Here is a 24,608-nt window from a genome sequence, read left to right as displayed (position 1 = left end):
GCGGAAAACGCCCTCTCAGCCTATGTAGCGCGTCTCTTGATGCGGGATGGATGCATTTGCTGTTCCAGGGGAATTGCGGAGTGATGAAGTGATGTCGGAACAAGCTCCGATGCTCTCAATCCCCTGTCACTGCCAAGGATTCATGATTGACGCATATAGATTCACGTGATGTGACCCTCAAGTGCTCAACGAAAGGCTCCATCATATCAATATATTGGATTCATTGGGATTACTTCGTTGGCGTTTTCGGTAAGAGAGAGTTGGAGAAACGTACGCTTGCAGAAATTGGCCCATTCCATCAAGAATTCGCTTTTCTCTAGATTCATAAAACGTTCGGCACCATCTATTCCCGCTATGCATTTCCACAGGGTTTCCTTTAATCACTACCAAAGACATCCCCCAACTCCAGCCTCCCCACACTCCACACCTCCCTCTCATCCTCCACCTCATCACTGCTCAATCCCAAACCGCCAGCACCGCCTTCGGCCTCTCTCCTCTCCCTCGCCTGTCCCGCCAACCTCAAGCTAACCCTCTTGAAATAATCTCCCATGCTCCTCTGCTGTCCCGGCGTCAATGACTTGCCAGACCCGGACATATACTTCTCAAACACAGCCCCCTCCTCGTCCACAACGGAGAAGAGCGCCAGGAATGCTGCTTCAGCAGCCAACTTGACAGGGATGACGGGATCCCGCACACAGCTGAAGATAACGGGCGCGAAGAGGGGAATGTGAGGGCGCACGAGGTCGTTATGTTGACGTGCTACGGTTCGCAAGACGACGAGGCTCAGGCGGCGGCTGTCGACTGGATGGCCAGGTTCTATGATAGGTGCCAGTGCTTCAAACAAAGGTTTTGTGTGTTCGAAGGTCTTGGTGGTGTGAGGACTGAGCAGGTATTTGCCTGCTGCAAGGACGGCGTTGTCAGAGATGACGGGTTGAGAGTGGGCAATGGCTTGGCAGATGATAGAGACTGTGTCGTCCGCGAAAGACGATGTAAGCGTGTCGGGGGAATCTAGGAGAATGGCATTGAGCGCTAGAATGGAAGATTTGCTGAAGTGGGTCGTAAGAACGCGGGACTTGATCAATCCAGTTGAAGTCTCCTGTGGAAGCTTGCCAATCAGGGCTCCGAGAAGGCGGGCGTGAGTGATAGACATGGCATCTTTAGATCGTTAGCTTGATGTGAAACATCAGGGGCACAAACATACCGTCTACTTGGTCGGCGTCGGTATCGATGAGGCCGAGAATGGCATTCCGGCTCGCCTCACTCATGTTCGTCCCCGCCTTACTCACCACTTCAAACAGGGCCTTCAACATGGCGTTCTTGACAGCTTGGTCACCAGTCTTGGAGCCACTGACCAGTTCTGCGATCAAGGGATCGACGCGGGGTGTCATCGTAATCAGAGTCCCGAGCGCTTTGGCGGCACGCGCTCTCAGAACTTCAGATGAGGTATCCGCAAGGGCCTTGGCAAATGTTCTCTGAAGTTGAGGAAGGAAGGGCTTGAGGAACGTCGGAATCTTCTCAAGCAAGTTGTTCAGTGTAAGTAAAATAGCAGCCTTGACTTCGACCGATCGCTCTCCCACCACACGGATAAGAGGACCTGTGATCTGAACAACGAACGGTTGCAAGCCTTTGTCGCTTGTGCGATCGATGATATCCGAGATGGCTAGTGCTGCCTGGGTTCTCTGCTCCACTGTGCCGTTCATGAGACCTTGCAGGAAGATCGGCAAGATTGCATTGATGCCCTTTGGCAAAGAGAAACCAGGGAGATTGGCGCCAGGCACTCCCACCTGGTTGAGTGCTTGACGGGTGGAGATGACCAGAGACTCCATCTCCTCCTTCTTCAGTCGCTTCGTAAGCGCACTGAGGGCCGTCCATGCAGCCTTGACAACCTCTTTGTCACTGTCATCAAAGGCCATGAGCAGCGTTTGAATAATATTTGGATAGTACCGAGAGAAGTCCACTTCAGTCTTCTCGAACCATGTCGCCAAGTGGTTATCAGCAGCAGCTCGTCTCCGCTCGTCGTTGTGCTTCACAAGAGCAAGCATGACGCTCATAGCAGTGTTCAGGCCATCGAACTCGTCGACCGACAGCAGGACGGTGTCAAACGCAGCCGAAAGCTCGGATCTGAGCTCGGCGTCCTTGCATGCGACAATGTTGTCCATGATTGTATTCAGCACATTTGGCAATCGCCGTGTCATGGCTCCGCTGGCAACTTCAGCCAACGAGGCAATGGCACGAGCATTGAAGGAAGACATGGGAGATTTGAGGAGAGTTGGCAATAGATTCGGCAGAATAATGTTAGATCGGGCATGGTCGGTGAGCAGGGTGAGTAGAGCGGCCAGAGCATTCTCGGCGTCTTCCTCGTTGCGGAGAAGATTGAGCAGATAAGGCAGCACATGCTCCACAGCCCTCTTACCCAGGATCTGCTGCAAAGCATCAAATGCTTCTGCGGCAGCTTCCCGGACGTCACTATTGGAATCAACAAGCGCTGTGCGCAACACTTGTACGAGTGTCTTTTCGTGCTCCTCGAGGACCTCTGGCGACGCCGATGCAATTAGTTCTCGCAAGGCAATGCAAATACCCTGCTTCGCGTCGGTATCAGGAGAGTGCAGGCCTTCTTCCAAAGTAGGAAGCAAGGTCGCCAATACACCGTCTCCAGCTTTTCGAATAAGCTCTCCGAGTGCGTTGCCCGCGATAACTTTCTGTTCCATATTGGAGCTGGCGAGGCGCCGTATGAGCAATTGCGTGAGCGTAGGGATAAGCTCGCGAAGGGTTCGGGGCGTCGCAACCAGTGCCTTCCAAACATTGACAGCAGCCGTACGAACAAGTCCAGAAGTGTCGCAGCGACAGATATAGAGCGCGGACAGAACCTTGTTCCGCTTCTCTTCGCCGAGTACTTCCAACAAAGACTGTCCCGCCTCCTTGGCACCCTCCTCGGCTTCCTCGGCCTCAGCTTTGGCACTGATGCCGGTTAGGTTGAAGAGCAGATCGCCAACCAATTCAACGGAGCTGAGACGAATACGGTGACTGTCATCAGCAAGGCCCCTCTCCAGTTCGGGTAGTAACAGGTCGATGGCTTTGCTGGCAAAGTTCTTCACCAGCAGTCGGCCTGCACGTAAAGCAGTCTCGCGAATCGACTCCACGTCGTCGGCCAGACCTCCCAGGATAGGCGGGATGATCTTGCTGAGGTAGTTGGCAAAGCTGTTACCGAAGCATGCGGGCAGATAGATGAAGAGAGACATGAAGCCTTCCCGTACAGAAGATTTGCTGCTGGAGACATTCTGTAAGATGCTGGGAAGAGTTTCCTCGAGACGACTCGTTCCAAGGCCGGCCAGGACTTCCGAGAGCGCCTGGGCGGATCCCAACCGGTCGCCAGCTCCAGTGTCTGACTTGAGGGTGGCCATGAGGCTGGGAATGAGATCCGGTAGGGCGTCTTCTCCAAGTTTCTCCACCAGGGAACCAAGAGCTTTAGCAGCGGTAGCACGTGTGGCGGGTACCGGATCAACGATCGCCACCCGCAGACCAGCCACCAAGATAGGCAGATGCGAAATGAGATCCTTCCGTTCTGTCAGGTGAGCTAAGCTTCCAATAATCTGAGCCGCCTTTCGCTTGGTAGCAGATCGGTCGGCCAGACCACGTTCTAGGATACGAACAACAAGTGCAAGAGATGGAGCGTCGAGATAATGAGCAAACTGTAGCTTGATCAAAGCGTCCAGTGCGGCATCAGTGTGCTTGGTGGGGTCACTGAGAGCTTTAAGAATGATGTTGACAACACTCTGGATCTCTGGGTTGCTGATGACTTCTCCGAACCGCTGTAAGGCGCGGTTTGCGGAAGCCCGGACTTCTTTGTGGCTGTCAGTTAGCACCGTTGTTAGGGGAGGAATAATCTCCGGCAGGCTTAAGGCAAGTTGATTCGGATCCAAATAAGCCATGGCACCTAGAGAATCGCAAGCACCCTTTTTGCTGCGCCACTGCTGGTCGTCCAGGCCTTCTAGAAGGGTCGGTAACACTTGTTTGACGCCGTACGAACTGAGAGTGGAGAAACACGTTTTCGCAGCATCCAGACATGCTTCTCTTACATCGTTGCTTGAGTCTCCGAAACCGGCTAATAGCTGGGGCACGAGCTGGATAGCATAAGGTTCGAACAAGCGGCCCAGAATGAGAGAGAGGAGCTCGTAGGCCAGAAAAGCGGCTTGCCGTTGGTTAGCATCTTTCTTATTTTCTGTTGCGCCCTGCAGGGTTGACAGGATGCGGTATTCACGGAGAACACCCAGGCCTTTCCCGCGGACAATCCCTGCTAGACCATAGGCCGCACCACGTCGGGGGGCATACTTTTTTGACTGAAGAAGCTGTTCCATCATCTGTTCAATGTACTTGTCAAGCTCCTGCTCAGATGTTCGTACAAGCGGTGGAAGACATTGTGCGACAGCATACTGGACAGTTTCAGATGGCGTGCTCAATGTGGCGAGGAGGCGTTGGACGACCTTGGGCACTCGTTCGTCTCCTGCTTTCAAATGGCGACCAAGTGCACCGTAAAGGACAATGACGGCCTCGTTGACCTGGTCATATTTCTCGGATTTTCGGTCGGGTCCTTCCAAAGCGTCTTCAAAGAGTTTCATAAGCGCCTCTACCTGGTTCTGGGCTTTTGTTGTGATGATGGCGGTGGCTGCTTCGATCATTTCGTCGCGAACGGTAGCAGTACGATCTCCAAGCGGTCCGTCGTAGACCAAAAAGTGCATGAAGTCAGCCAGTCCATCCTCTGGGAACACATGAGTCATCTCTTTGAACGCAAGCGCGATGCCGTCACGGGCTTCCCATGGATCTCTCAGGTCAACCTTCCGTGGCATCCCGTATTCATCTCGCTCCGGCGCCCTTGGTTTTGCCTTTTCCTTATAAGCGTCTTGCAAGGATTTCAATAACTCATTGAACGCTTCGGGAAAGGTAGCGATGATCTCTCCAAGGGATCGCGCGGCGGCTCTCCGCAATTGTTTGTCCAACGAGTCTAGATAGGGCGTAATTTGTCGCACAACCTCTGGCTGAAGCTCAAGCTCATTGTCTTCCCATATCGTGCGACCAAGCTCCGCATTTTCCGAAACATCATCGTGACAAGCCAGCCAAATCTCCTCGCTGAACTCCATGTCGTTCATATCTAGCTCGGCATCAATGGCCTGCAGGCATGTCGTTCGAACGGAGATCTCAGGAACAATGGTACCCTTCAAAAACGCAGCGAGCTCTGCGTCGGAGATGTTTGGGGCAAGTCCTCGTGCCAAGTCCATAAGACAATCTTTGATGAGTTTATAGTGTTGATTGTACCGTTGCAACGACGCAATCAGGATCTCAAGAAGCTCCTTGCGCGGGAGTCTTTCATCACCGCCTAGTGACCATTAGCTATGCGGGGAGTTCTCAATTGGTATACGTACAGGAATTGGTGTGAAAAGAGAGGTACTCAAGCGCCAGCACAAGCTGTTCGTCGGCTTCTTCCGGATCCGAGCGCCCGATGCCACCTTTCTCGAGGACAAGGAAGATGAGGGGGAAGCAGTATGCGAGAGACACTGTGTCTAACGGGCGCTGCTCACTCATGAAACGAAGCCTATAGAGTACGCGTGTCACCAAATCTGTGTACATTAGCTTCCGCAGGGTTCCGATAGCCTCAGTCAACTTACCTCCGAGGTTTTCTTGCTCGTACACCTTTGGAAGTTGGAGCGTCCCAATGGTTCTCAGGGTAGCAGCACCGATGAATGGCTTGAGCACACCAAGCCGATTGGAGATGCGCTGGGAGCACTTGATGAATGCAAGCGCAGGCAGATCTCCAAGAACGATACCAGCACCTGCACGTACTATTTGTATAAGGAGATTGGAGGCAGGGCCCATCCACTGCTCGGCTTCAGTAGGGGGTCCGGTGGCGAGGCTTTGTATTATCCCGACTCCCCGCTTCATCTTCTTCGCTATCTTCGAAACCTCATTCCTTATAACGGACTCCTTTGCCAGTTGCGCGTTGACCTTGGCTTGTTCTTCGGCAGTTAGCTTCTTGGTTTGTCCTTTCTTTTGCGCCAGTTGAGCGCGAAGTTCCTCTTCCCATTTCAAAGTGTCGTAATCCTTTGTGTTCTTGTCAATGGGGCCTGGTGCTTTTTTGGATAGCACGTCAATATATGCCGTCCCTTCTGGAGTACGATAGATGGCAGCTTCCGTAGGTCCAACAGAGTCAAGTTGACCAGGATCAAGGTCCTCGCCGAATTGGCGCACCACAGCAGGCAGAGCTACGTCAGGAGCCACGTACGCCAGATCCGTAAACGCTTTATAGGCAGCCTGATTTATGTCAGGGAAGGCAGAGTCCGCATTTTCCTAGGAATCGTTAGCTGAGCACTGAATTGGAAACGCAAATCTCCTACCTCAATAGTTTTATTGGCCAATGCGAGCAATTGGTCGAGGTTCTTTCGCGCAAGAGCTCCAGGATCCACGCCCATCCTAAGACAGAGATCGATCCATGAAGCTCGGGGTATCACTTCTGGCCGAGCGAGGACGAGAAGCTGAATGCATTGATGGTGCAGCTTATCCTCGGGGATGTTTGCCCCGTCCTTTGACAGCTGGTCCTGAGGTAGACAGAATGCATGCAAAACCATGGACAGCTCGGTGGCGCCTGTTTTGGCTGCTACCGCCGCGCTATCCTTCTCACCTTGCAGGCTCAATTTGTACCATGTCCAAAGGCCCTGGGTCATGATTTTGCTGACTTCAGCCGGTGATTGGAGATACAACTGCGTGAGGGCTTTCCTCGCGGCAGACTTTGCCTTCGACGAAGACGTTTCGGAAACAATGAAATAGATCATGGCCTGTGCCCACGCCTCTCTCGTCTCCTCTGGACTCGCATCTTCGTAGACCCATGGTGCGACGGCTATGAATGCGCGGAGAGCGATTTCTATATCCTCTACAGTGGACAGCTTGGTGTAGACACGCGGGTTTAAGAGAAAAGATGGCTTCGGCCGAATGGCAAGCGTTTGGCTAACAGCGTCCGTCTTCCTGTAGATGGCAGAGAGATTCGGCTCAACTGTCGTTCGGACTCTGGAGAGCAAGATAGCGGTGAGGAAATGGCCTACAGTCACCATCCCGCTTTGCATTGAAGGAATCGGGTTAGCAACTACGTCCTTCCACATCTCAACGAGCGTGGGCAAGGTTGCCTGGCAAAATGATTGGATATCAGACTGGGCATATTGATCCGAGGAGAGTTGCCACCACAGTTCTGCCGCACGAAGCGCCCAGAGCCGACGGATGGGTATCCTCTTATCTGCCATACCCTTACCGAACGCATCAGTCAACGCCTTCTCCAGCTGAACGCCGTTGGCGAGGCCGAATGCGAGATGCTTCGACAATGCGGAGACCTCTGCAATCGCTGCTGCCTCGTTGGGCTCCTTCAAAGCCACGGGTGCCAATGCTACGGGGATTTTCTGGGCCAGCTGCACGGAACTGCCTAATGATGCAAGCATCTGGGCGTGGAGCACCTTTTGATCGGCGGACGGAAGCTTTCCTTGCTTCAATGGACCTAGAATCTCGTCCGCCACCTTGTCAATGAGTGTATCATCATGAGATCGCGCGGCTAATGACTGAAAAGTGCGAAGCGCGCCTGCTCGTATCGTCGGATTGGTCGACTTGACGTTGGACAGGAGAGGTTTCAGCAGGTTATCATGCAAAATCGAGGATAGATCGAGAGATTGGTGAAGCGCCATAATCATAGGCGACACGACATCATTGAGGACTATCTCTGGAGATCGGAGGAGAGCCTTTTCGATTGGCGGGATCACCTCTTTCTTGAGCTCATCAACGGTGGGGAAGGCATCGAAGAAATCGTGGAGTCCGTTGGAAATGTGGCCGGGGAGCTGCGTTCTTGAACCGATGATTTCTCGTACATAGAAAGTGTAGTACTCTGCTTTCTGCTGCTCCAACATGGGTTTAACAGCGGACAGACGTGACGACACACCGGCAATGACCCCTAGCACAACTGCATTTCCAGCGGTGGGGGAGGAGCCCTTGGCCGTGAATGTTGTAACCAGTTTGGACAAGGCCTCCTGCCCAATCTCTTGCGATCCAAATAGTCTCCGGAAAGCCCTACGTGTGACAACCAAAGCGGAGTGTTGTATGCGAGCGGCACGACGGGAGTCGCCTGAAGCCATGCATGTCTCGAGAAGTTTTGCGTCTGCACTGGCTATCTCCAACCCCCACTTTGACCATTGTTCGGGCTCCTTGGCGGATTGTTGAAGCAGAACAGAGCACCAGTCGACCAAGACAAAGGCGTCGGCGGCGGAAATGTTCTTTCTCAAGGACTCCTTCTTCAAGAAGGCTGATATCGTTGGTATGGCGGCGGGGGCATAAGAGCCATTTGCCAAAACCTTCAGAATGTTTTCGACCGCTTGACGAGATGCACGATCTTGGTAGATTGCATATGTTTCGAAGAGCAGGTCGAGAAGAAAGGGAAGTTCGGACTGAGTGAAAGCTGCAGGTTCATGGCTATTAGACTCAATCTATGTTTCCAAGGCATGCGGGGGGCTCACTCTCGTGCTCGAACTGAAAGTGGAGGCTTGACAACTCCGATGTCCGACGTTTTGTAGAGCTGGTCACCAGCGCCCTACGCAATTCGGCGCGGTCCACTACATGGCCATTTGTCGACACATCAACCGCCATCATGTATGGTCCATATGGAGTGCGGAGAGGGTGCAGTCCGATTTCTCAAATTTGAGATAGATGCACGTCGTTTTCGGCGGAGGCAGCTTTTGCCGAGCGAATGCCAAGCCTTGGTGGTAGCTGTAACCAGGTCGATAGCCATACTTGTTTCTCTGCACCCGCCAGCTTCACGCGGTCTATCACAGTACTGTGTAAAAGAGCATCTCGCAGCTGGCCATTCCCTCATTCTTTGCAAGACCGCGGTCTTGAGCGCCTAGTTGAGTCCACCCATTCACCCCGCTGCTTCAATCACTCCCGGTGCACCTGTTTCCCGTATGGTGCGAACATCATCAACTTCCTCATGCGAAGCAGCAGAGTGACCACTACCGCGAACCTGGATCTCGTCAAAGACCAGGCCCCTTGGTTTTCTATACCCATACTGACCTGAAACCGCCCCTCACCCAGCTAATCCTTGGTCTCATGGCAAAGAAGAAGAAGCCAGCGGCCAATCCTTCTCGTGGATTCGCCACAACATCCATAGCGAGCAAACCAAAATATGACAAGCCGGCTGAACCTGACGTCAAGGCCTCCGAGAAGGATGTGCCAGCTCCCACTGTTTCAATTCCGGCTTCGGCGGCCGTAGCAGCCAACAAAGCCTCCACAGAGGTTCTGCAGCAGACTCCAGAAGAGCTGGAGGCCCAATTAGAACGGGACGAGCTTCAGCTACTCGTTGAAAAGCATGCAGCAAAGATTCGAAGAGATTCACGACGCCACGTTGCCAGGTTCGAGAGCGAGAAAAGGGTGTTGCGACCCCAAGCTCAACAAGTGACCCTCCATGAATGGCTGCCTGCCGAAGCACTGGACCGTTTGATCGAGCTGGCACACGCAGATTTGCATGACTCAAACTTGAGGCAAGGACAGCAATTTCTGCTGAGAGTCCTTTCCGAGGAAGATGCAATGGCGAAATTATGGGCTTTGGATGTCACGTTACGGGAGCTGGGCTTTTCCCAGGGGCAAATAGAGCCAGTCCTGCGGTGGCTATGTGCAAATGCCGCTGGTGTGGATGCTACAGCGCCCATCTGGGGATTCCAAGAGGCATTAGAATGGCTCGTCTTGACTGACCCCTCGAATAGCGTTCTCTCTTATGAAGAGCCTAGGCCTAGAGCGTTAGCCTCCTCACGTCTTTCACGCGTTGGGACGCATGATCCATCCGAGATGGACAAATCTAGCGAGACTCTACGAAAACCATCCTCAAGGGCTTCGCCTGCCGCCTCATCCCCAGCTGCGCCACAGGTTGCCCCGCCAGAGACCGGAGATATAGCCGTCAGTGATCTGGATAGTGATATTGAGCCGGACCAGATTGTACCGACGTATCTGAGAATCAAAGGCCGGCTCTTCGAGATCGATCCAGATGCTGTGGATTCTCCGTCTACAACGTCGCGGAAGAAAACCAAGGGACAGAATGCGATGAATACTAAGCAATCCCCCGCGGTACGGAAGCTCCTTGGTCAGCTCCAACAGCTTGAGTCGGATGCGCTGTTTGATCAAGATGAGGCGGAAGCGCTATGGCCGACTCGCCGCAATCAACTTGCACAGGCAAAAGCTGCAGAGAAAAGATTGCAAGCTGAGAAAGCAGCACCGACAGAAGCTGGAAGGGCATCTCCTACTTCCGGAGCCGACCAAGAAATCAAGGCTCAGTCTGCAGCTGCCGAGGAGTCCGACGATGAAGACAGTGGAATGCTCGGAGGCATGTTTACTGAAGTTGCCACTGATGCCGACAGGAGCATCACCAAGGGAGACGACACTGCCGAGGGCCTCACAGTACGGGATTTTGGTAAACAAAATGGATTGCCTCCGAGACGGGTTCTTGAAGAAGCTGTTCGATCGAGGCAAGTAACCCTTCTTCCTTGTGCTTCCTGCGTTCGATGGTCACCCCCATGAGCTTCTTCTCATATTGGGAGCGCTTTATAACGGCTTGATGATAGTCGCCCCACCGCATCTCCGGCAATGGCCTAACATGATCTTCGTCGATTGTTGTTCCCTTCCCCTGCTAACCCACCCTTCAGAGACCCTGGTGCTCGGCTGGCATACAAACTAGTGTCTCCTACTACGTATGCTTGCAGACATGCTCTTAGTGTCACTTGGTCCAAAGACCAGGATATCGACTATGAAGAAGCTATACCTGGAGTGTCTTTTGACATAGAAGGACTGCGGGTCAATTTCGTTGCAGCAACCATCGCAACTGTGTCTGTGGAGCAGAGCGAGGGCTTCATATCAACTGCAGCTCTTTTCTCCATATTCTCAGCGTCTGCAAAGGAAGAAAAGGTCCATCTACGTCTGCCATCGAACTGGAGAGATCTCTACCGAGATTATTTGGAGCGTCGAAAAGATCGGCTGGACGCGGAAGATCGTGAGACCATCAAACGGCTGCAGCACTTTATCCAGGAGCAGATCGAGAACGAAGAGTCGGATGGCGTGGTGCTCACCAGCCGATTCAAGTTACGCAATCAAGCAGCAGCCAATTCAAGCGCCTCAAATTCTGGCCGAAATACGCCTGTGCCATTGAATGAGGGCCTCGTCGATCTTTGGTGTCAGAAGGCATCGAGCGAGAGCTATCGGAAAATGCTGCCTGGCCGCATGACCCTCCCGGTTTATGGCTTTCGCTCAGCTATTCTCTCCACAATTGACAAACATCAGGTTACTATCATATGCGGCGAAACCGGTTGCGGAAAGAGTACCCAGATTCCCTCCTTTATACTCGAACACGAACTCTTACGGGGCAGGCGGTGCAAGATTTATTGTACGCAGCCGCGTCGTATCTCGGCAATCTCTCTTGCACAGCGTGTCAGTGAAGAACTTGGCGAGGGTATAAATGATCTTGGGACACCACGCTCACTCGTTGGATACGCCATACGCCTCGAGACTAAGGCGTCGGCGAGCACCAGGCTGATCTACGCCACCGTTGGTGTCGTGCTACGCATGCTTGAATCCTCTGGGCGATTGGAAGACATCACGCATCTTGTCATTGACGAAGTTCACGAACGGAGCATCGATACAGACTTCCTCCTTATCATTCTTCGCTCTCTCATGCTGGTACGACCTGAGTTGAAGGTAGTCCTCATGAGTGCAACAGTCGACGCCGACCGTTTCTCGAAATACCTCAACAATGCGCCAGTTCTCAGTGTGCCAGGTCGAACCTTCCCTGTCCAAATCAAATATCTCGAGGATGCAATTGAACTTACTCATTATCACGTTCCGTCAGGAGACAAATTCAATGACTCGGATACCAGTGGAAACGAGGACGAGCCTCAGAGAGAGAAGTCCGGGATTCCCGGCAAGCTGCCGGGGTACAGCCCTGCAACACTCGAAGTTTTATCCAGCTACGATGAATATGCCATTGACTACGACTTGATCATGCGCTTGATCGAGGTTGTTGCCTATGATCCGGGTCTCAGCGTCTACAGTAACGCTTTTCTCGTATTTCTACCTGGTATCGCGGAGATCCGCCAACTCAACGACATGCTGCTTGGGCATTCGTCATTCAACCGTAATTGGCTTGTATACCCGCTTCATTCTACAATATCAAGCGAGGATCAACAGGCGGCTTTCCATATCCCCCCACCAGGTATGAGGAAAATAGTGATAGCAACAAACATAGCGGAGACTGGCGTCACAATTCCTGACATCACCTGTGTGATTGACACTGGAAAGCGCAAGGAAATGCGCTTTGACGAGCGCCGTCAGCTCTCACGGCTGACTCAGTCATTCATCTCGCGAGCCAATGCCAAACAGCGGCGTGGTCGTGCAGGACGTGTGCAAGAGGGCCTCTGTTTTCACCTCTTTACCAAATATCGGCACGACAATTTGATGATGGACCAACAAACTCCTGAGATGCTGCGATTGTCACTTCAGGAGCTGGTTATGCGGACCAAGATTTGCAAGCTCGGGGACATCGAACAGACACTTTCAGAGGCTCTAGATCCGCCATCGTCAAAGAACATACGACGGGCCATTGATGCGCTGGTCGAAGTCGATGCGTTGACCTCCTCTGAAGAACTCACGCCCTTGGGACGCCAGATTGCAAAACTGCCCTTAGATGCACACCTCAGCAAGTTGGTCCTGCTATCAACTATGTTTGGTTGTGTTGACGCTGCTATCACCATCGCAGCTATCTTGTCCTCAAAGTCGCCGTTCCTGACCCCCTTCGCAGCGAAACAACGTGCAGATGCCGCACGCCTTTCCTTCAAGAAGGGCGATTCCGACCTCCTCACCGCTTACAACGCTTACAAATCATGGAAGACCGTGTGCACGACCGCTGGACGCTCGGAGGCTACCTTCTGCCACAAAAACTTCTTGAGCGCTCAGAACCTGGCGAACATTGAGGACCTCAAGGCTCAGCTTCTATCTTCGCTTGTGGATGCTGGCTTTGTGCAAATGGCGCCTGAGGAGAGAAGGGCGTTGATGCGCTACCGTGGTGCTGGACGTCACCGTATGTTTGTCGTCGTCCCGTCCCAATATGACGCCCACTCTGCCAATGATGTCCTCGTCAACTCGGTCATTGCTACAGCGCTATATCCTAAAATCCTCGCTCGCGAAGGGAAGGGATGGCGAAATATTTCCAATAATCAAACCGTCAGTTTGGCCCCGACGTCGGTAAACAAAGCCACCTCGATCAACCCATCGCCTCCGGCGAAATTCCTCTCCTACTACCACATCATGCAATCGGCCAGTAAATTCTACAATGCACACTCGACGTCCATCGTACACCCCTTGCCAATGATACTCCTGGTCGGAGGCGACATGGACTTCAAGCTCCACGCTGGTGTCATCGGCCTCCCAGGCAATGTTTTGAGGTTCGCCGTCAAGGATTTGCGGAGTATCGTTGCACTCAAGGCCCTCCGACGAAGGGTCAAGGATATCTTGGCCTTGGGTTGGAAGAATCCTGGCAGAGTCTTGTCGGGCAGGGAGAGCGAATGGTTGGCGCTATTTCTCCGGATCTTTGAGGAGAGGTTTGAGAAGGAAGAGAAATCTCGGGAACGGGCCGCTGGGAAGGGTAAGTAGAGTCCGGCGCATATATTTGAGATGGGCGATGTGTTTGGAAAAGGTGATGACGGTGAAAAAGTGTTCTGGGGCGTAAAATGGTGTTGGAGACTTGAGCACGACCAACTGTCAAATAGATTCTCGAAGGACGGGAGTTTTGTACATTTGGCGCATAAAAATGTACTCACAGATAACAACGATCTTCTCCACTGCAGTCGTTTCACGAGAAGCTACAGAAAGATGTGATGGAGGCCTGCACTCGCTGCAAGGCCTCCAGTTTCACACGAGTTCAAATGACGAGGGAGAGTGTCCGGCTTGTCACAAGCAAAATAAACCTAAGGACAGCATATTTACCACAAGAAGCTCTATAAATATACTAACCTTCACCTTTAACAAAACTACAGCGGTAGACCTTGAATGCAGCCAAATGCGCTTAGAAGCGGCGTTGCTCCCGGTCATACTTCCGCGACGTACCGCACTCACCCTTCCCATTCGGAACTAGCTTTCCGACCGGGCATTCCGATAGGCCAGTCGGCAATTCCTAAGCTAAGTGAGAGTCACGTCGAGGTCTAAGCAGCTCCTCCATTCAATGTTGCACACCGCGCCGTTTTACTCAGAAATCTTCAAAGATACCGCAACTGAAGCCTTGCAAGGTACGTACCAGTTATGTTTCCTTGCGGGGAACAAACATTCTGATTCGAGAAGCCGGGGAGAGGCGTGTAGGGCATTTAAGAAAGAGATATTTCTTTAGGACAAGGGTATATATCTGGTCGAGTATATATCGTGGAGAGGCGCTGGTGCGCTTGTTGTGCGTCTTTGTTGTGGTTGTTTGTATGAGGCTTGGAGAGCTTCTCTTGTTTCTCACATTATCTTTGAAGCTCGTGCTTTACGATATTGGTTTCATACGTCTAATCTGCCCTTTGTCAGTTCAGAATCCAGAGTACTAAACCTTCTCTAACGGCTTGTACAGGATACTTTGAGCCAACCACCATCCAACCGTCACGACTCCCCAATATCACGATGTCATCCTCCTCAACTACCCCTTCTGTCTCTCCCTCTCCCTCATCAACCCCCCTTTTTACACCCAAACCCCGCTCCAACCTCTTCGTCTCCCCGCTCCTCCCGCACGAAGCCCACCTCTACCAAGCCATCCGCCACGAAACCTTCCGCCCAACCATCAACAAGATCCTCTACTCGCGCGAACCCTCCCAAGCAACCCAAGACAAGATAATCCAAAAAATACGAGAGGACCTCGACAAAGGCGTCCTCTACATAGTCTGCCGAGACGCAGATAACAACGGCGAGATCATCGCAGGCGCACGATGGAGATACCTCGGTCCCAAGCAAGAAGACCCCGAACGCACCACAACCACCACAACCACAGACACCGAGAAGACCCAAACACTGGCTCCTGCACCAGGAAACAGGACGTGGGAAGAAGTAGAAGCCGACCTGACGATCCCGGACCCGTACCCGGAATCCCACCCCGCCGCCTTCCGCGCCCTCTGCGAAACCTTCAACGCCAACAAACGCGACATCCTCGGCACAAGGCCGTACTACGTTCTCGATACGCTGGTCACGCATCCGGATCACCACAGGCGCGGGGCGGGTGGCACGTTGGTGGCGTGGGGGTGCGAGCAGGCGGATAAGAAGGGGGTGGAGGCGTATCTGGAGGCGAGTCCGATGGGGAAGCCGCTGTATGAGCGATTTGGGTTTCGCGAGGTCAGGACTGTGTGTGTGGACTTGAGGGAGTTGGGGGCTGGGGATGAGAGGTTTGAGTTTATCGTGAGTGTGGCCCACTTTCTCTGTGTCTGCTGAAAAATCTTAGAAAAATGGTACATTGTTTTTTGCGTCAAGAGGGCATATGCTGACTTTGCGCGATAGCTTATGAGGAGGCCTCCAAAGGGAGAACGGCGGGAGTAATGAAGGACTTTGAGGATAGGAAGCAAGAGCGATAGACTCTTCCATCGCGGAAGTATTAGAAAGAAAGGCCTTAATCCTCAGCGTATTGTGGCATTTGATGCATCGCAGATAAAATAATATACAGAGGCGTCTTAATCGTACGTTATCTACACGGAATATGAAGTAACAGACAGGACTCTGTAACCCATCATCTCTGCTTCTTCGACCCCCTCGCACCTCTTGCACTCTTTGTCTTCCCCTTCGCACCAGCACCTCCTCCGCCGCCGCCACCACCCCCTCCACTGGCCCCAGCCATCATAATGCGGACCTTGCCCACAGGCAGGACGCCCACAACTTCAACCTCCTTCCAGCCTCGAATGAGATCGATCTCTTTAGGCCAGATTCGGTCAGTGTCAGTGCTGGACTTATCGGTCGCGCGAGGGTCTTTGCCGGCTGCATCCCAACGTGCTAGGATTTCCTTGACGGCTTTGCCTCGCTTCACCGAGCCTGGTTGCATCTTGACCTTGTACTTGTACGACGCGAGAGCGGACCATGGTGCGCATACGGGAATGGCAGCATGGATCTCATCACCCGGTAATGGTCGACCGGTAAAAGCATCCAGGTCGAGTAACTGAGCTTTCATATCGTCTTCGCCGTCATCTTGGCCTGCATTCCCTTCATGGGCGGCACGTCTTGCTTCCTCAGCGGCCTTGCCTGCAGCTTGAGCGCGGAGATGCTGTTCACGGCGTCGTTGCTTGTTCGCTTGTGCTTCTTCCTCCTTTGCGCGTCTGGCTTGAGCCTCCGCTTCGGCGGCCTTCTGGCCAGTCTGAGAACCAAGCAAGCGCATTGCCAGTTCGCGGTCCTCTTCGTCTTGGTTGGCATACTTTGCTGCTAGTTTCTTTGCTTTGCCACGTTTGCCGCGTGGCAGTGGCCCTCGTGTTTCCGTTTTTGATGTTTGGGTTAAGACTGAACCAGATCCCTTCTTTGGCGGCTGCACATCGGTGTTCTCTTCAGATACAGGTTCACTGTTTCCAACAGTGGCTTCTGGGTCACGGTCTCGTCCGGTTAAACTTGATTTCTGGTCCTTTCCTTTTCGCAGTAGCCGGCGCTCCTTTGCTGACAGGTATCGACCACCAGGCTTCGCACTGGTCGGGTCGGAAGTTGTGACTGATGCAGCGCCTTGTCCTCTGTCCTCATCAGATGGTATATCATCAGCATCAGCGGCTCCCTGCTCTGGTTCATGCTCTGCCTCCTCAATATCATGTCGTGCATCTGCAAAATCCACAGCTTGCAGAGGATTGCCGTGCTTGGCATTTTCATAATCGTTATCACTCTCGTCTGACTCCTCGTCAGCATTTGCATTAGGCGGCACATCCTGCGATCCTCTGTTGAGGTTCTCCTGCTCGTCAGCACCGCCGCCATTTTTGTCTTCTTGCAGAGCAGATGGAGAGTCATCCTCACTCTCCGGAGGTTCGTTAGCGTCTCCCTCAACGACTAGGTCTTCTTCTTGCGCGGTCGAAGGTTGTTGAGCGGGCGCTTCGACGACCCGATGCTTCTGATGCCGAGCCTTACTCTCCTCGCTGATTTCAAACATCACCGCAAGGCCAACAATAAGCTGTGCAGGCGGCAGGAACTCCTTCTTTCCCGTGATGTTGAATGATCCTGGTGCCAGATATTCTCCCGTATGTCCCGTTTTGCTGACTTGATCGCTGTGAACCCACCATGCAGACATGATAGCCTTCGAATCCCAAGCTTCTGAAGTGGAAATGGACAGGTTGCCTGCTTGAGATAGTGTTGATGGCGGTATAGGAGCATCTGGAGTGTGCGGTTTGTTTTTGATAATCATCGGAACCGCACCCTTCAGATCAGCATGAACAAAAATGTCGCCTTTCTTCAACCATCGCCGATAGAGTATTTCGTTCTGCTGTGCGTCCTTTCCTCCGAGAACCAAGTAACCATCTGACGAGATGAAGTAGATGAACTTCTCGAACCAATGTTGCTTTCTCACCGGCCTCAATACTTCTTTTTCTTGCTTCAACCCCTTCTTCAGATCTTCGGCGACCTTTCGCTCCTGGCCCTTCAGAGCCTTCTCGGAAGCCTGCAGTGTGCGCTCCTCCTTGCTCTTCGCTGACTTTTTCTGGTCGAAATATTCGCTTGAGTTGGCCCAGGCTGACAGACCGAGATCGATATCTATCGCCAATTTCTTGTCTGTCTTCGCTTGCGCAGCCTTTTCCCTTCTCTTGTTATTCTGATTGATCGCGTCTTCGTCGTCAGACTCCTCGCTGACAGAGCTGGTTTCGTATCCCTCATCATTCTCTTCAGGTTCGTCCTTTGACTCATCCAAGAGAAGCGTTATTGTATTCTCGTACAGCTTGAGCGGCAGTTGTATGAGTTGTGCAACTGGATTTCCCTGCTTCTGCTCCCGCTCAATCAAGCGAGCAATTTCCCCCCAGTCCATGCCTTGCCCAATGAGGCCGTTGACAGCTTCGATTGCTTCTGTAACACGATGAACATTGGCGAGAATAGCCTCCGCCTTGCGCACGTTCATTTCTTGCACTTGTTGAAGGCCACCAATCCGATTTTCGTGATCTTTCCGCGCTTGCTCCAGCTTCTTCTTCGCCAGCTGTTCGCGCTCAGTCAGTCTGGACTCTAGCTTCTGGCCCTCAATGGACGAGAAGAATTCGTCGACGGTCCTGTTGAAGCCATCGAATTCGAGAAAGGAGTAATCACTGTTCTCGAACTGTTGAGGGCGAAAAGGATGGAAATCATCGTACAGAAGGCCAGCCCTGCTGGAGGATTGGGTGTCGTCTTTGGACGCAGCCGGGTTTGGCTTCGCGAGTATATAGCCTTTGATTGGCTCGGATTCCGTTATGCGCTCAGCCAGTTGTCGTGCATTTCTTAAGGCGCCCAGCAGATCTTCCATGAGCTCTTCATTTCCCAGCACTTCAACAGGTTTTAGATTGGAGTCAAAGTTCGCAATATGCATCGCGTGGTCAACAAGCAGCGGTGGGCATTCTGTTATTGACACAGCGAGCGCCTTCCTCAGAGCATCTTTGTTGGCCTTCTTGGATTTCTTCCCCGATGACGCAGCATCCTGCTGCCTCTCGATCGCCTGTTGAAGCGCATCCCGAAGCCTCTCCTTGGTCAGATCTGGCACACCTCCGTAGTTCTGTCGTCGAGTCAGGTTATACTGCATCCCTACCCGTAACTTCTCTTCCTCTGCGCCAAATGCATCAACATTCCGCAACAAGGCCAGCACTTTCAAATCGGCATCGGTAAGAATTATGTTGCCTCCAGCATAGAACTCCAAGTATAGCCTATATAACCCCTCGGAAAACTGGAACTCTATTATGCGGTCGGTGCCGACTTGAGATACCGAGGTCACTCTTCTCGTCCTCAGGCATTTTCGTAGGCGGGCGACAAAGCCGGACGGTGTCGTTGCGGTAGTGCGCGCATAGTTGGTGAGGTGGCATCGGAAGCCGGATTCAATTATGAGCTGTTCGCGGTGGTCTGGTTCATGGAACTTGATCAGGAAAATACGCTGGACGCTGGTCAGAAAGAATCACAGTCAAAAGTTGGCGTGGGCGTACCGAAGAAAGATCGTAGATGTTTGTGACTCGTAGTCGTGTGAGAGTCTTGGATAGCTCGTGAGCAATGACCTGTCAAAGGATAAGTAACAGCTTATCCGAAGTTAGGAACGACGGACCTTGACATCCAAGGAAGAGAACCTCTGCTTCATGTTGTGGCTGGTTGAGTCAAGGTCGCGCGGTTGTGGCGGGGTATTCGTCCTTCTACTCTCAGAAATGACGTTCACGTTGCCAAGCCCTGACATGGGTTTCACTATCGCGGGTTTCCCACACCACCACCTCCCTGAGAGCTTACATAATGTGTGTCCACCAAAGTCATGTCGCCTATGATGATTGGAGCATGCTTCTGGACATGCTACGAGCTAACTTGAGCACGTAGGCGATGGAAAGGCAAAAGTTAACAACGCATTCCCTACTGGGTGCGAGGAGAGGGACCGGCAATCGTGCTCATGACTTGTAGGCTTCGGCTGTCTAAGGTATATCCACTGTCCACTTCCACAATGCCGAGGTCCAAGATGCATGCTGAAGTCACTTTACCCCAACTCCAAACGCCATAGAACGCTTTCAACAACAGGATCACAGCCCTTGGCGTATCCGCTCCGCCAAGTGCCTCTTTCCGAACTCCCACGCGTTCAGGAAGCCCTGTTCCGAAAGGTCGATGTTCTTCATGGAAGTCATGTCCTGCGCTGGCGGCCGGCTAACTCGCGAGGCAACAACGACAGGGTCCGTTTCCAGGATGATGCCGTCGTCAACGAGCTCGTCCACAGCAAGGGACTGATTGGGTCAGTGAATTCATTTTCGAGTTTCGACTCGGCGTACTCACCACAAGGTCGTAGTTCTCAATGACTGTGCGCTTGTCGACAGAGTTCCTTGAACATGTCAGTACAGGCCGTTCGAGCAGACAACGCAATAAGGGCTTACTTCAACAAGATGTTGAGGGAGTCCCGTAATGCCAGAACAACACTGTTATGTTCGTTAATCCCAAGGTATTCCAATCAACAAGGGTTCGTACCTGTATAGCAAGACTTCATTCTCTTCAGGACCGCCCACAACATAGAGCATAACGTCCGATTCCATCTTGAATACAATCACCTTCTGATCATACAGGATGATGTCCGTTGTTTGTTTTGCGGTTTTCTCTGTATCTCATGCTCAGCGTCCGTGTGCAGGCAAGCTAGCTTACAGGGCCTACCTAGCAGCCCCTTCTCGAATGCCTTTTGGTCCTTCACCGTTTTGTATGCTATCTGACCGGGGTACTCGCTGGGATTACCGGCAGGAGGGTGCGGATTCGAGTAGTACTTGGTAAGAATTCGCGATCCATCATCGATTGCTATGCATTGTTAGCACAACCCAAGAGCACATGTGTGAGAGACTGCACCAAGAATGAGGATCGCGGAGACGCTGAAAAGAGAGAGAGGTCGGGACATTGTCGCGGTCACAATTAGGGGAATTCGAGAACCGGAAACGAAGGCTGTACAGTTCGCAGCGTTCAGAAGAAACTCAGGTCTTGATAGCCGCTCCTGCGCGTCGCGGAACGGTAATGTGGAAGCTATGAGGGGCCCCGGGGATTGAGAGGTGTCCGCATCCGAAGCACACTGCAACCACCACCGACCAGGGTTGTGTCTTGGCGCGCTCCCAAAAAGTTCCAATCCATCTGGCAGACGCCAACAGAGTCAATTCTCCTACTTTTTCCTCTTAATAGGAAATGCCACTTATTTTGCGAGCGTCGCTCGCCTCTGTCGTTTGCCCGTCTGCGCCCTTTCTCGCTCCTCGTCTTCTTCGCAGACCGGCGCATCTTGCTGCCGCTCATCCTTTCGGCATCACCAGCTGGACATGTCTCCAGCGATCAGCCCTCACTACAAAGCGTGACAACAGGCCGCGCAGGGATCCAAAGAAGAGTCGGGACTCAAAGAAAGGTGGCAAGCCGCCTAACGAGACTCCATGGAGTGAAAAGCGAAGACTCGAGGACGAACAGTTCAGAGCACAGGTACCTATTCATCCTTCCTCGTGCAGTGCGATAGATGCTGACGTGCGATAGCTTGCTGCAATAGATGAGTTCATGCATGCTTGCAGCATTCGAGATGCCCGCACAGCCATGTATATGTACCCGGAGGTTCTCGACATCCCACTGTTGAGCCGCGAACACACCCGTCGCTTAGCGCAAGCACTGCACGCATTCGTCCGGATCGAGACCAAAGCGTTAGAGGAAAGGGTCCGCAAGGTCCGTCTCCTACTTCCTTTTCTCGAACGCTTCACGGCGGACATACGAGCGGGAAAATGGCCTCCTCATCCCGCTGCCTTCGTACACATTCTCGGACTATACAAGGAGGGAAAGTGCTATGAAGAAGGCCGTAAATTCTGGCTGTGGCTAGTAGAACAAGATGACACATATGTGGACCAGGCCGTCTATGGTGCCGCTATTGAGCTCCTAGCCTACCGCGGCAAGGACAGCCTGCATACGCTGGAAGAACTATATCACGATGCTCTGAAGCGCTTTCCTGGAACTTTCGCTGAATACCATCTCTCGCCAGAAGCCGTCGTGCCAGATCGTGCACAACCAACCAACATCCCAGGCATACCCATGGCCTTGCTACAAGGCATTCTGACAGTCCGCATTCTAAATCGGGATTGGAAGAACGCCTACCTAGCACTAGACACAGCACTTAGACTATATCCGACGGCCGTACCCCAACGTTTCTTCGAAGTCTTCATGAACGAACGACCCATGTCCGAAGCTTACACCATCTTTCTGTTGGCATGCCGTGCCGGCATCGTCTTCAAGCCCAGCCACCTCACCAGCCTCATCTCTACCAAGCTGCGACCAGCCATGCGCAAAGTCGCGACTCTTCACGAACGAGCGCTCCTAGTCCGTGGCTCTGCCAACGCAATCTACGCCTACCTAGAAGCAGGAGGCACTCTCGAAGCTTTCCACGTCTCCACTTTCCTCAGCACCTTCCATCACCTCCTACCCTTACAGCTGGGTGAAACCTACAGCCCCAAAGAGGAGAGAATCAGGAACTTAATAGTCGGGACTGCGCATAAAATAATCACCATGCTCATCCAATCTGGTCTGCCGCCCAGCCCTCAAGTATTCAGCGCTTTGATCAACCTAGCAGCTGAATTTCGAGTCCGGGAATTACTCGACCTCGCGTTAACCGATATGACGACGTCCGGTGCAGATATCAGGGAAGTGGAAAGGAGAGTCATCATCAAAGCTGCGGGACTTTTCAAAGACAAAGAATTGTTGGAGAAGTACTGGGCCCAGGTGTCTGCACGTGCGGAATCGGAAGGCAACCTGATCAGTCGGCTAGATTGGATAGCATTCGCGAAGGCATGTAGACAGGCGGGCTGCCCCGATCTTTTCCACAAAGAGCTTGACGGACTCCGACATGCTATTGATAGTGGGACCGAGGAGAATGCACTGAAGATTTTGAATAGGAAAGAACTCCCTCCAAAAGCGCAGCGGGACGGACCTGGAGACGAGAACAAGTTTGCGAGGGAATTTGAAGAGGTGGAGAGGATAATGAAGAACGTAGCTGCAGTGACTATGGCGGGCAGCCCTCTCGATCTCAAGAAAACGCCCTTTGATATGTTTTTGGATGTACACAGGGAGCCTATTGCTACAGAGGAGGACCTGCGGTCTGTATATGATGAGTTGACCACGGACCCACATCAGCCGGAACTTCCCAACCGGACCGCCAATGTTTCCGTCAGCCCTACCGGGATCCCACTAGAGGAATTGAGGTTTCAGAACTGGGTCACCATTGTAGAGTTGATGGCTGATGCGGAGGCGGAGGAGCGGTCGTTTCAAAAACAGGTGGATGAGGCGATGAGGAGAGGCGAGCCTCTGGATGCAGTGATGCGGCCGCTGACGTTCAGAAGGGGGAAGAAGGAGGTGGAAGAGATATGGGGGGTTGCACAGGGCCAGGAGTACCAGGAGGGGAGGATGCCGTCGCGGCTCAGACTCCTCAAGACTGTCATGAGATTGAGGGGACCCTATGTGGAGAGCCCTTACCAATCGGTAGCTTTCAGGAAAGTGGAGTTGGAAGAGCCACAAAAGGCAGTGAAACTGGACGAACGGGTGACTGAGACGATGAAGGAGGAGGGCGCAACGACGCTGGAGCCAGAGAAGAACGTTGAGCAAGGTGTTCCAGCCCGAGCGCTATTCCAGCCGACACCCTCGCTAAGGTTCTGGCTGATGATGAACGCCAAGGGGTAATGGCCCTTCACATGGGTATTCAATGTGTGTATCTTTGTATCGGAACTTGTATTCATAGAAAATCGGCGCAGTGTGGATCTTGGGGCCGATGAAATAAAAGGATACCACGGGTGTTTCTGCATGATTCAATGATATGTATTATATCTACTACCAATGAACCTCGCAGACTTACTGAGTCCTACGTAATATGATCGGTTTTCATCTCCCGTTGGTGTACAAGTGCTCCTTATATGCAAACCCAGCAGCCCAAGTGTAGGCTCAGTACAAAATAAGTGTCATTTACAGAAATCCCAGGTTGCCTGAACAACGAACTGGACACGTAAACCCGAATGAAGGCTCAGGCAAAGCTTACGGTTATATCAGATTCCGCGCTAATCGGCCCAAGATTTATCTAGATCTATCTCTGTATGAAGCTTGGGTCCGTTACCTGCGCTGTAGATAGTTTTGGAGCGCAGCAACGCCTAGCTGACATCCTCGTTTCAGGAGATTGACTACAGACCTGGAAGAACATAGGCCTTTGCCATCCGTGACTTTAATCTCCCAATATGTGCCCGCTCAAGTATCGAGGCCCCAGCCACTGAACCCCTAACAGTACTAAATTTGCACGGCAACGAGATCATTGCTACACCCCGGACTTTCGAAGTCCTGCATATGCGATGCGCACGCGAGGGCCGTTGAAGCCGTTGAAGCCGTCGAGAATGACGAGCTTATGCTATAATTATCATAAAGTTCGTCTATTTAATATGTATCGTCGTCAACCGGCGCCATTGCCGACGATGGGTCTCAGCGGGTTCACATCAGTTCGTCAATCTAACTTAATATTCGGCTCCCTGGTAGCATTATTCTAGAAGCTTTCTAGAAACAAGGGTCACGCAACATTATTGTTGAAATGCACTGCCGTTTATTGGGCTGAATTGATTATTATAATTCAGCCTTACGGTATTGGGGCGTCCTCATTCCGGCGGCGTTTCGAGAAAGGAGGGAGGTTGATGGATGTTCGGCAAAACGTTTGAGAGATATTCGTAACGGGAAGGTGCAGTGTTGGCTGATTGACCAATCGAAGTGCCTATGCGCGAGCGGGAGAGTGATCGGGATCCGTCTGCCCATGAACGCCATGACTGATCACGCTTCAGTGCTGCATTTTTGGTCAAAAGTCCGGCGTGTCATCACTTATGCTGAGACACTTTTAGCAGGATGGATGAATTGAGTTCGTC

The 24,608-nt window shown here is 52.4% G+C and overlaps 6 protein-coding genes across 6 annotated transcripts; 3 read left to right on the top strand and 3 right to left on the bottom strand.

The window, feature by feature from the left end:
* Positions 1 to 242: 242 nt before the first annotated feature.
* On the bottom strand, positions 243 to 8,714 carry EI97DRAFT_468541 (ARM repeat-containing protein). Its single transcript, XM_033801661.1, has 6 exons — positions 8,538 to 8,714; positions 6,387 to 8,479; positions 5,661 to 6,339; positions 5,418 to 5,612; positions 1,202 to 5,371; positions 243 to 1,155 (listed from the first exon to the last, which is right to left on the bottom strand). Exons 1-6 carry the CDS (start codon positions 8,668 to 8,670, stop codon positions 377 to 379), a joined length of 8,049 nt encoding a protein of 2,682 aa, XP_033652184.1. The 5' UTR covers positions 8,671 to 8,714; the 3' UTR covers positions 243 to 376.
* A 311-nt stretch (positions 8,715 to 9,025) lies between these two features.
* Positions 9,026 to 10,965, top strand: EI97DRAFT_95694 (uncharacterized protein). The gene is made up of 2 exons (XM_033803235.1): positions 9,026 to 10,535; positions 10,632 to 10,965. The coding sequence occupies exons 1-2, from the start codon at positions 9,127 to 9,129 to the stop codon at positions 10,660 to 10,662; spliced, it is 1,440 nt and encodes a 479-aa protein (XP_033652183.1). The 5' UTR covers positions 9,026 to 9,126; the 3' UTR covers positions 10,663 to 10,965.
* Positions 10,966 to 14,277: 3,312 nt separating this feature from the next.
* On the top strand, positions 14,278 to 15,750 carry EI97DRAFT_434877 (acyl-CoA N-acyltransferase). Its single transcript, XM_033798735.1, has 3 exons — positions 14,278 to 14,339; positions 14,657 to 15,471; positions 15,571 to 15,750. The coding sequence occupies exons 2-3, from the start codon at positions 14,707 to 14,709 to the stop codon at positions 15,607 to 15,609; spliced, it is 804 nt and encodes a 267-aa protein (XP_033652182.1). The 5' UTR covers positions 14,278 to 14,339; positions 14,657 to 14,706; the 3' UTR covers positions 15,610 to 15,750.
* Positions 15,686 to 19,357, bottom strand: EI97DRAFT_421759 (uncharacterized protein). The gene is made up of 3 exons (XM_033797067.1): positions 19,295 to 19,357; positions 19,179 to 19,247; positions 15,686 to 19,129 (listed from the first exon to the last, which is right to left on the bottom strand). The coding sequence occupies exons 1-3, from the start codon at positions 19,325 to 19,327 to the stop codon at positions 15,797 to 15,799; spliced, it is 3,435 nt and encodes a 1,144-aa protein (XP_033652181.1). The 5' UTR covers positions 19,328 to 19,357; the 3' UTR covers positions 15,686 to 15,796.
* Positions 19,358 to 19,604: 247 nt separating this feature from the next.
* On the bottom strand, positions 19,605 to 20,749 carry EI97DRAFT_401660 (snare-like protein). Its single transcript, XM_033796469.1, has 6 exons — positions 20,554 to 20,749; positions 20,368 to 20,505; positions 20,188 to 20,314; positions 20,097 to 20,138; positions 19,999 to 20,044; positions 19,605 to 19,949 (listed from the first exon to the last, which is right to left on the bottom strand). Exons 1-6 carry the CDS (start codon positions 20,600 to 20,602, stop codon positions 19,752 to 19,754), a joined length of 600 nt encoding a protein of 199 aa, XP_033652180.1. The 5' UTR covers positions 20,603 to 20,749; the 3' UTR covers positions 19,605 to 19,751.
* A 102-nt stretch (positions 20,750 to 20,851) lies between these two features.
* EI97DRAFT_421753 (uncharacterized protein) lies at positions 20,852 to 23,519 on the top strand. The gene is made up of 2 exons (XM_033797066.1): positions 20,852 to 21,162; positions 21,214 to 23,519. The coding sequence occupies exons 1-2, from the start codon at positions 20,881 to 20,883 to the stop codon at positions 23,392 to 23,394; spliced, it is 2,463 nt and encodes an 820-aa protein (XP_033652179.1). The 5' UTR covers positions 20,852 to 20,880; the 3' UTR covers positions 23,395 to 23,519.
* The last annotated feature ends 1,089 nt before the right edge of the window (positions 23,520 to 24,608 follow it).

The sequence above is a fragment of the Westerdykella ornata genome, assembly GCF_010094085.1.
Source record: "Westerdykella ornata strain CBS 379.55 unplaced genomic scaffold EI97scaffold_18, whole genome shotgun sequence".
In the NCBI taxonomy this organism is placed as follows: domain Eukaryota; kingdom Fungi; phylum Ascomycota; class Dothideomycetes; order Pleosporales; family Sporormiaceae; genus Westerdykella; species Westerdykella ornata.
This window is presented reverse-complemented; position numbering and strand designations above follow the sequence as displayed.

Bases quoted from the DNA above. Each gene is read 5' to 3' on its own strand.
- EI97DRAFT_468541 (XM_033801661.1), bottom strand. From the start codon at position 8,670: ATGATGGCGGTTGATGTGTCGACAAATGGCCATGTAGTGGACCGCGCC. The intron at 5,372-5,417 runs GTACGTATACCA...AATGGTCACTAG, and splicing joins CTCTTTTCACACCAATTCCT to GCGGTGATGAAAGACTCCCG. The intron at 1,156-1,201 runs GTATGTTTGTGC...AACGATCTAAAG, and splicing joins CGACGCCGACCAAGTAGACG to ATGCCATGTCTATCACTCAC.
- EI97DRAFT_95694 (XM_033803235.1), top strand. From the start codon at position 9,127: ATGGCAAAGAAGAAGAAGCCAGCGGCCAATCCTTCTCGTGGATTCGCC. The intron at 10,536-10,631 runs GCAAGTAACCCT...GCTTGATGATAG, and splicing joins GAAGAAGCTGTTCGATCGAG to TCGCCCCACCGCATCTCCGG.
- EI97DRAFT_434877 (XM_033798735.1), top strand. From the start codon at position 14,707: ATGTCATCCTCCTCAACTACCCCTTCTGTCTCTCCCTCTCCCTCATCA. The intron at 15,472-15,570 runs GTGAGTGTGGCC...TTTGCGCGATAG, and splicing joins ATGAGAGGTTTGAGTTTATC to CTTATGAGGAGGCCTCCAAA.
- EI97DRAFT_421759 (XM_033797067.1), bottom strand. From the start codon at position 19,327: ATGAAGCAGAGGTTCTCTTCCTTGGATGTCAAG. The intron at 19,248-19,294 runs GTCCGTCGTTCC...ATCCTTTGACAG, and splicing joins TCTCTTCCTTGGATGTCAAG to GTCATTGCTCACGAGCTATC. The intron at 19,130-19,178 runs GTACGCCCACGC...ACCAGCGTCCAG, and splicing joins ACATCTACGATCTTTCTTCG to CGTATTTTCCTGATCAAGTT.
- EI97DRAFT_401660 (XM_033796469.1), bottom strand. From the start codon at position 20,602: ATGTCCCGACCTCTCTCTCTTTTCAGCGTCTCCGCGATCCTCATTCTT. The intron at 20,315-20,367 runs GTAGGCCCTGTA...CATGAGATACAG, and splicing joins ATTCGAGAAGGGGCTGCTAG to AGAAAACCGCAAAACAAACA. The intron at 20,139-20,187 runs GTACGAACCCTT...CGAACATAACAG, and splicing joins AATGAAGTCTTGCTATACAG to TGTTGTTCTGGCATTACGGG.
- EI97DRAFT_421753 (XM_033797066.1), top strand. From the start codon at position 20,881: ATGCCACTTATTTTGCGAGCGTCGCTCGCCTCTGTCGTTTGCCCGTCT. The intron at 21,163-21,213 runs GTACCTATTCAT...GACGTGCGATAG, and splicing joins ACGAACAGTTCAGAGCACAG to CTTGCTGCAATAGATGAGTT.